The sequence below is a fragment of the Cyanidioschyzon merolae genome, chromosome 7 (genome assembly GCF_000091205.1).
Source record: "Cyanidioschyzon merolae strain 10D DNA, chromosome 7, complete genome".
In the NCBI taxonomy this organism is placed as follows: domain Eukaryota; phylum Rhodophyta; class Bangiophyceae; order Cyanidiales; family Cyanidiaceae; genus Cyanidioschyzon; species Cyanidioschyzon merolae.
This window is the reverse complement of record NC_010133.1, coordinates 575,067-584,452: the sequence shown is the minus strand read 5'-3', so window position 1 is coordinate 584,452 and position 9,386 is coordinate 575,067. Positions and strand designations below refer to the sequence as shown.

Below are 9,386 nucleotides of genomic sequence, written 5' to 3'. Positions count from 1 at the left end.
CCCCCCATTCCAGTATTAATGTCTCTAGCGATTGATCCGAGGGGAATCTTTTCCATCATTGGACTGTGTGTGGCCACCTGGATACTCCAGTACGCGCAGTAGTATCGATGCATTTTAGCTTGACCGCCTCGTCGTTTCCTATGTTTTGGGCCCCGGCCTTCGCGCGTGGTCTGAATCGCGCGCTCGCTTGTGTTGGTTTCGTGTGTGTCGTTCTTCAACATTTTTTGTCTCCGTTTTCTTCTCTCAACATCTCACAGTACTTAAATGCTGCTTTTTCGGTGCTAGGTTGTCTCCATTGTTACACAAATATCTTAACTGAACAAAGAAAGTGCTCTTTTCATGTTATTTTCGATATATTTCTGCTTATATTCTTGTCGAATTGTGTTCCCATCGTACCTAATGAATGGCCTTTTATCTGCACATGGCTTGGTATTGTTGAGCTTTCAATTATCTGCGACTTCAGACCAGCCCAATGGCTGTGTGCGTTGTTTGCTCCGCTTAGTAACTCTGCTATCCTCATCGTTTTTCTTCACACGATTTTGATGGTTGTTTGCAAGCCCTTCGTCCATACATTCATATCCACCGCGTTTCAGAGCTTTCCGAATATCCACAGTAGTCATCATTGTTCGTATTTCTTTCATTGTTATGAACTTGCTGTAAGTCACCCTACTCAGCTGCAAGCACAAAGCTACATATCTTTTTTGGAACATCTTCTCAGTTGCAACTCTATCTCTTCCCTGTCAGCGTTCCTAGCACTAGCCGTAACTAAGCTCAAATTTGCTAGTGGCTAGCTTCCAGGCGACTCTGGTGCGGTTTCTTCGTCGACAGCTTGTAGGTCCGGGACCTGTTGTTGCCTGCGTGTGGATCCGATTCATGGATGATCCGAGAGCAATGTTGGAAAAAAAAGACGACCCGGCCCTTGGGTCTCACGCAGCAATACAGTAGCGGTGGGCACGTTACTTCTATTAGGAGCTCCAATCTCCTTTTCGGCCTACCGATCATTGTGTAGGAGGCGCTCGTAATCACTTTGCGCGGTCGCTATGCAGCACGCAGCACACCGGAGTAGGCGCCACTGCGAACAGCAGCTGCGCGTCGCACGTCGACAGGGCAGGCCTCCGGAGGAATCGCCGTATACGGGAATGCGACCCTACGTATCGATGCGCGTGCCGTGGTTGTTCAGACAAAGTACATGGATATAATTTGTTGGGTCTATTCAGGATTTGAATGTACGTCTAGCTTCGCGTCCTTACCATAAGCATCCACAGGCGCTAAGCGTACGTTATAACTGTTTTTCTGCTGCCGACCCGTATTCGGCATTCCGACTCGGATACCGTTTTCAGTGAAGTTGAGAAGATCCAGTACAGCTGATTACCCTCCCCCATGCCCATCAATACGGTCTAGCAATGCACCTCAGTCTATCGCTTTGGCAGTGCTTGCGGTACCAGGCATATTTTCATACAAGCTGAGATCCAACATTGTTTACCATCAATATAGATTGTTTACAGGAATGAACACATTGTCGCAGGGCAGCATGCAGGGAACTACATGTGCACTAGAAACAGACCATGATCGAGGCCTCTTTTTCTGGTCTGTATTCTGATTCGTTGGATTCACGCACAACATTGTTCCCTATGCTCTTTCTTGTACGCGTACACTGAATTCACGCACCACTGTTCACTAATCTATCTAGTTATTGCCCCTACACATCTCTAGAGTAGCAATAGCAATGTTCCGCGCTACCGTTCCTGGAAGGCGGAATCAGCCACCGCGCCGCCTCGGCATCGAAGAGCAGCTGGCCCCGATATGACAATGAGCTTTTCGCCCATACAGGTCTGCTTGCGGCTGCTTCAGGGATGCTTGGTTGGAGGCAAAGATCGCGAGCACCCAAACTCTGACCTTAGCGTCCTTGCTTCTTGTTTATTTTTCAAAGCTTGCTGCTTGGCGTCTCGCCTTCATTCCTTATGGCCCAGAGTTTACCGGATGCAGCTCCTGGCACATGCTGGCTGCACCGTATCCACAAAGCACAGACTGGCTTCACCTGTAGCTCACTCCGGACATGTAGCGGTTTTTGCCGATAAACGCACTAGAGCCAGAACTCGAACAACTCCAAACGCGTGTACCGCGGCAGACTCGGAGCTTGTCAGGACGAGACTGTAGCAAACTCCAAGGTACCAGTTGAATGTCGCGCGCCCACTTGAGCTTCATCTAGACTTACATCATGGACTTTCTGACTAGCTCCACTGTATGCAGGATTCGCTCTGCGGTACGCCTCGTCGGTCGGAGTCGTGGCGACAGGCCCAATCAGGTCGATCGTTCCATAAGCACCGGTTTGTTGCTACCAGTAGGCTGCCTTGTGCGATCAGCAGGACTGGCACGACTGAGCTCATCAGCACGGGAACTTGCTTTACATTAATTATGAAGTATATACATACTGTGCACCCTCCAGGGCACCAGAACATAAATATAAACATCTTCTTACACAAAGTTTGGAGCAGTGTGCAGAGCCTCTGGCACAGTACACTCTGCCTTATAACTATGGGGATCAGGCTGTGGTTACGTTCTTTCTAGTGAAGTCTACTGACAGCCAGGTTCATTTCACTGCCGATATTTTTCCTGGTAGTCCTTCTCATCTGCAGTGCATCAACGGAATAACCGTGAGATATTTACTCCTTGGCCTTATAACTTTCCGTTTTCATGCTTTCCACTGCAGGAGCTGTAGAATTGTACGACTATAACCAATTCTATTTCTCCACATTCAGTCGCGAATCTTGATCATATTGCATTCAATACAGCTCTTCTTTCTTGAAAAAATTTTCATAGATTTTTCTCGTATCTTCCCAACTGTGAAATCCTTATCGCTCTCACTGCACCGTTCCAAGAACCACGCCCCAGTGCTAAGAGCCAATTTTCATATCTGAATATATGTCCGAGCGGAGCGTTCCACAACTACCCAGCCACAATACTATTTCGAAGCATAGATGCATGCAAACCTCTGCTCACTCAGTCTCATGTAACCGGCAGCTGCCGCTATTGCTCTCCGCAAGTATTAGCGCTACAGTACATCTTGGTACATAAAACTGTATTTCGCGGCGTGCCTCGATTACACACACACACGAATACTTCTTTGCAACTCCGCTCGTTTATATAAGTGGATCTGGTACCATCACATATCAAAAATGCCTGGCAATATGCTGCGGGTTGCTTTTTCGCGATAGAGCGCGTTTTACCATCATTGCTCAAACACTATCCTATGGCAGAAAAAGCAGCACCTAGAGTGGTACCATCGGTACTGTTCGCCCCTGTCCTGCAGGGCAGATTGCCAGCTCAGCAGGCTGCAACCACAACACTTACGCGAGCCTCCGTTAGAACACGTGCTGCACTCGTCCAAATGTGATAGAGCCTTTCTGCATACGGCATGATACCCACAATACCCTCTGTGCCGAGCCCTGATCCCCATACCTTGCGCAGAGCATCGACCCGCGCAGGCCACAACACTGCATGTGCCACGGCATGCGATGCGTACGTCCCGTAGCAGCTCACGAGAACACCGTCGACCGCAAGGCGCCCTGAGCGAGTCAACGGCGCATAGAGACCATTGTGCGTTACTAAAGTCTCGATTGCCACAACGGGGTCCGGCAGCTGCGCAGCAACGTCCAGCAGAGCGTCGCCAACGCGGATATCTTCCGCGAAAACTGCCACAACGGCGGAGGTACCCAGCTCAAGGCTCTGACCTACGTGCTTCTGATGCTGCTGCTGCTGCTTCTGTGAAATACACGAGAAAGCGGTCGTCATACTATCAAAGTCTCTAGAGTGTTCGATCACTCGATATACCAGATGCTGTCTCGTCAGACGCAGCTGCTTTCCGGAAAGCGTCTTGATCGCAAGAATCTCTGCAGTAGCGCCGGGCTCGTTATGCAACCATCCTAGTACACTGTCTTCGACCAGTTGCCCACGCCCATTGACGCCGATCACGGCCATACCTGATCGAAGCTCGCTTATAAGCAGACTGTTGCCCAGACCATCGATCAGCACCGAGGCATCCGCGGGGAAGCAGACCGCAGAACCTTCGCCTACAGCGGTCTGCGTCACATTCGTTGTTGCCGACGGTGATGCAGTAACGGAGGGCGTCGGTGATGCCGTCGGAGTCGGTGTTGCGGTCGGCATAGGCGTCGATGTTGCGATGTATAATGTGAAGAGGTCGTTATAGCTACCGGAGCTGCCTTGGCCTCCGAATAGGACCGGGTCGTTTTGATCGGTATTCCAAAGAACTGCACCGTATCGCGGAGGTGGAAGCGTTGTATTGCTTGTCTTGTTAACCTCGCCGTAGCTATAGGCTCCATTCGTTGTATCGTCACCGTCTACCCAAGTCCATTCAAGACTCGTAATATTGAACGTCCACAGGTCGTTGCAGACACCGGGTGAACTACCACCGAAGAGATACAGAGTGTTTGACGAGTCTACAAATCCAGAGGAACCGGATCTGTACCCCGGAGTGTTGCTCGATGACGGCACTCCTTTCTCGCCGTATACCGACCCATTCGAACCAACACTGTCATTTCCAGACATCCAAGTCCATTCTTTGGAGCTGACATTGTACAGCCATAAATCATTGAGAAGATTGCTAGATCCGACAATCTGTCCGAAACCTCCAAAGAGCCAAAAGTTCCCATCAAGGTCTCGCCACGATGTGGCTCCGGCACGTCCAGCGGGATAATTGTTCGGCGATGCCTGGCGAAACGTACCATAGCTTCCAGAGGGAGTCTGCTGTTGAGTGCCACCTATCCAGCTCCATTCGTTGGTCACTGTGTTGTACTGCCACAAGTCACCGTAAAGAGGACCAAAAGGTTTGAATCCACCAAAGAGATAAAACTGGCCATCTAGGCCAACCCAGGTTGCGGGTTGGAAACGGGCGCCAGGCGTGTTGCTAGAAGAAGAGTTCCCAAGAGTACCATATATCGGGGAAACATTGGTCTCGGTGGATCCCTGCACCCAGGTCCATTCGCCCGACGATACATTATACATCCACATATCACTATAGCCCGAGTTAAAATTCTGGCCTCCATATAGCCAAAGGTTTCCGTAGCTGTCGCTCCATGAAGCGGATTCCGTCCTCGAAGGCGGATAGTTGCTCTTGTTGGGAACTCCGAGGGAGCCGTATACCCCTTCAGAGTTGAGGGATGCAGAGCCTCCAACCCAGGTCCAAGAGAACGTGCTCAGATTGTAGTTCCAGAGATCACCGAAGACGCCGCTCGAGTCGCTGCCACCAAACAACCAGAGCACCCCGTCAACGCCGGTCCAGAAGGCCGCACCGTACCGCGCCGGAGGCACGGTGCTGGTGTTTGGCACACCCTGAACACCGTAGCTACCTGAACTGTCGGTAGAGTTACTGCCACCGATCCAGGTCCATAAAAAAGTATCTTCGGATGACAAAACTCCACGAACTGAGTGTGTACTCGACACAACCAATACTATCACCAGTAGTCTCACTATGGAAAAATATCTTTTTCGCATATGGGATACGAAAGGGGTTCTGCACCAGTGAAAAGAAAACGCCTCCCAGAGAAACGAGTTGCTTACTATCTATTGGGATAGGGGAGCCTCCAGCTGCTGGTACTGTTGTCACTGCTGTCTCCGTCCGTACCACTACGAGCCTCCACGAAGTATTCTGAGGTAAGCAGCACGGGAGCGCGTCAAGCACCGCCGTCTGAATGACGCAGATCTGCGCACGGCGCTCCCGAAACGGGACATTTCTAGTATAAACGGACAAAGATATTTTGCAGCGTCTGCTACTGAGTTTCATGATGGCGCTCTCGTAATGGCAGCACAAGATAGTCGTCTACGCCGCAGTCGTGTTTCAGATATGCATGCAGAGTCCAAACCTCCAAAAAGGCTAATGTCGTGCCCGTCGCGCATTCAGACCCGGCCTGATGTGCCCCAGTACGAAAAACTCCCTCTTTCTGCACGCTATCTGCATGTTTCTTGACACCCAGACTGGGGGTTCGTTAGGCGTCCAGATACCCTCAACATTGGATTATGGGCTTTCTGCCCGGCCGGAAAGGTTGCGTGCATGCACGTGCGAACTATATTGTACAACCACGTTCCTCATGGAATCAATATACCAATAACTGAAACATATTTTAGTTCTGTGTTCGCGCGCGGGGCCGTCCAGATAGCTTGCGTCAACGCAGTGGTTCATACTGAAGCACTTGCTGAGGCATGCGTCGAGGTCGACACCAATACCGACACACTTGGAGACGCAGTTGCAGTCGCAATAACGGCACTCGGAGACCGTGTAGCACTAAACACCACACACTGCCTGTTGATACACTCCTCGCCAGAGCGGCAGCAACGCACCTTGTTCACAAGGTTGTCCGAAGGCATCAGGTACGTCCCGGAGTGAACTGTAGAGTCCTTGCATACACAGAATGACGGCAACGGCACCTGTCGCTGCTGCTGCTGCTGCTGCTGCTGTTGCACGTTATTGCTGTTGCTGAACGGGTTTGACGTGCAATTCTCCATCTCGGCGTTGCAGCGCTCCGGGCCGCACAGAATATACGTCGAGTTCGATACGTTGCCGGTCGTGCTGTTCAGCGAGTTCGGGACGTACCCATACGCCTGACAAACATACTCGGTAACCGGCTGGGAGCACTCGTTGCCGGGCCCCAGGCAGCAACCAGCCTAAAGACACTGCTGCGGCGGGTAGCTCGTGCGCTGCGTCCCGTGCTGCTCTCCGTAAAGGACCGTGTTCAGCAGACGCACAAACTGGCTACTGTTGATGTTATTGTTCAGCTGCTGGTTCTGGTTCAGCGCGTTCGAGCACGGTTGGCGCTCAAACTCGCCCACCGCGCACGTCTTCTCAGGCTGGAAGCAGTACAGGTTCGACGCAAAGTCGCTCTGCTGCTTGCCGTTCTGCACCCACTGGTTCTGCGCCTGCGAGTCGTAGCAGCAGCCCTGGGCATAGCAGGTAAACTGGTTGATACCCGCGTTGCCGCACGGCTGGCGCTGCGCTCTCGGTGACGGGCAGAGGGGAACTGGTGCCTGCACCTCCTGGCGCGCTACGGAAGCCTGGGGTGCATGGTTGATGTCGTAGTAGCACCAGGGCGCGAGGATGCCGTTTGCCGTTGGCTGCCAGCAGCATCCCGGTATCGCAGTGCACTCGTCGGGGTAGATGTAGCTCCAACCGCAGGTGACGCGCTGCGTCACTGGAACAGCGCTGCACGCCGCTGAGACGCTCTTCAGGGTGCACGCGTTCGTCTGGGAGTTGAAGCAGCGCCCGACTTGCTCGCAAGCGTCCTGGTTGATGCACTGTACCGGAGATCCGCAGAGCTCATCGGTGCAGATGGGGGTGGGTGTCCGCGTAGGTTTCGGTGTTGGAGTAGGGAATGTTTTCTTTAATGCAAAGATACCATTGAGAAAGTCACTGCCGGTCGTGTTTATGTATCCATTTCCAACAAATATGATCGAATCGGTCTCACTGGTGTTCCAGAAGGCTGATCCATGGCGAGCACCTGGTACAATCCTTGGGTGGGATTCGTTCAATGCTCCATATCTTGCTGGAGCATTCACTACCGAGCTTCCATTAATCCACGCCCGTTGACCCAGTTTGATATCGAATACCCACAGATCGTTCAAACGTCTGCAAGTGCGCTTCTATTGCCATATTCTTCACCGCAAAAAAATACCCAAATAAACACGCTCTGCCCTCTTCAACGACCGCAGTCAGCATTCTCTGGCGCGTTCGATGCGAAGTAGGTCATAGCTATAGCTATATTAATCACTACTTCAGTACGCTTTATGACTTGCGAAGCAATTTTGGTTCACCACTACAGGAGGAATGCCCACCCATCCGTTCAATATCCGATTGTGACAGTGGGGTGTCGTCTCATCGTTACGCTGTTGCTCTTACATCTGTTCTTGAAGCAGCGGTCTGCGCTCCGAAGCTGCATCTCATTTTCATCACTAACAAACCTTAGACAGGGGCCAAGATAGTCGACTTGAGGCCTCGCCGCCGTAACGCCTGGTCGATCAGATCAAGACTCAGTTCGTAAAGCTGATCTGCCTTGTCGATTTCGTATGTTGGTTCAATAACCTGCGGTTTCGTCTTCTCTCGACCTTCCGTATATTTGCCACGCCACTGATAATACGAGCCCGAGTCCGAGAACTGTCCCTGGGTCGCCACTTCGGCTACGCGGCGGCCGGCCTCATCATTCGGAACGTATTGCCGAGTGATGTACTTCTGAAGAATCGGGAAGAATACGTAGCGGAACCAGCCACGCTTTTCGCGGAAGAGGTTGCTGTCGGCGACACATCCCGGAAAAATCGCCACAGAGGTCACCCCGTCGCGGCCGTATCGATCACTAAGCGCCTTCATTGTCAACACGTTCGCGGCTTTGGCGTCTTTGTAGGCTTTTGTGGGCTCAAACGGGCCACTGTCCACCATGCCCGTCGTCTGCGGACCAAGCCCCGCGGCTAGACCAGACAAATCACCGAGACGAGCCTGCGGGGGAATCTTTCCCGGCAACGAATTCGGCGAGTGTGTCTGAGTCGTCAGAAACACAATGCGCCCGCGCGATATTTTCAGCTTCGGCAACAGCTCCCGACATAGAAGCAAATGGCTCAGATGGCATACCTGCATGGTTTCCTCGATGCCGTCCACCGTGAAACGCGGTTTCTTGTCCCGCGGATGCCAGATTGCGGCATTGCAGATCAGGGCATCCAGGTGGTCGACGCGCGCCACACTTGACAGCTCTCTCACAAACTTCAACACAGAGGCGAAATCAGCCAGATCACAATGCAGCACTGTATAGGCGTCTTTTGGAAGGTTTACGCTGTTTGCTGCGCGCTCCGCCCGGTCGACGTCACGACATGCCATGACGATGTGCCAGTTGCCCTTGTTGATCAGAGCGCGAGCTGCATACAGACCGACCCCAGAGGACGCGCCAGTGATCACGGCGATCTGCGACTGTTTCGGGCCCATACGAAGATGCAGCGCGTGGTGCCGGCGCGCTACAGGCAAACGCTGCACCACCAAAGGAAGCGGATGCTGGCAGTGGTGACGATGTCCAGCTGCGAAGCACCCGTTACGAGGCGTACGCAGCGGGAACGGTGCTCGAGTTGCAGCGCGCGCGCAAACAATATGTCTTTCCTGGTACAGCGGAACAGAAACGAAAAGAGCTTGCATTTTCTTGGATTAGATTTTCTCCGGTGCAAAGCTGCCAATCGCGCCACCAACTAGGAACGTTCGCGTAAGCGTGCGTATCCAGTCAAAAACCTCTTTGGTGTAGCTGCACGAGTGATCGTCCGTCAATTACACAGATTCTGACCTCAGTCTCGTGTAGACTTCCAAGCGTTGAGTGGAACTAGCACAAGCGCTCTGTATCCTTTTC

General features: G+C 52.3%; 2 protein-coding genes across 2 annotated transcripts, besides 2 other annotated features; both read right to left on the bottom strand.

Moving 5' to 3' along the window:
- Nucleotides 1-3,324: 3,324 nt before the first annotated feature.
- CYME_CMG220C (similar to hedgehog protein) lies at nt 3,325-5,511 on the bottom strand (the record flags this gene model as incomplete). The annotated part of the gene is made up of 1 exon (XM_005535938.1): nt 3,325-5,511. One exon carries the CDS (start codon nt 5,509-5,511, stop codon nt 3,325-3,327), a length of 2,187 nt encoding a protein of 728 aa, XP_005535995.1.
- Nucleotides 5,512-6,195: 684 nt separating this feature from the next.
- Nucleotides 6,196-7,391: a sequence feature (pseudo-gene of trefoil factor).
- Nucleotides 6,506-7,762: a sequence feature (possible transcribed region).
- Nucleotides 7,763-7,969: 207 nt separating this feature from the next.
- Nucleotides 7,970-9,181, bottom strand: CYME_CMG217C (NADPH:protochlorophyllide oxidoreductase; the record flags this gene model as incomplete). Its single annotated transcript, XM_005535937.1, has 1 exon — nt 7,970-9,181. The coding sequence occupies one exon, from the start codon at nt 9,179-9,181 to the stop codon at nt 7,970-7,972; it is 1,212 nt and encodes a 403-aa protein (XP_005535994.1).
- Nucleotides 9,182-9,386: the final 205 nt, after the last annotated feature.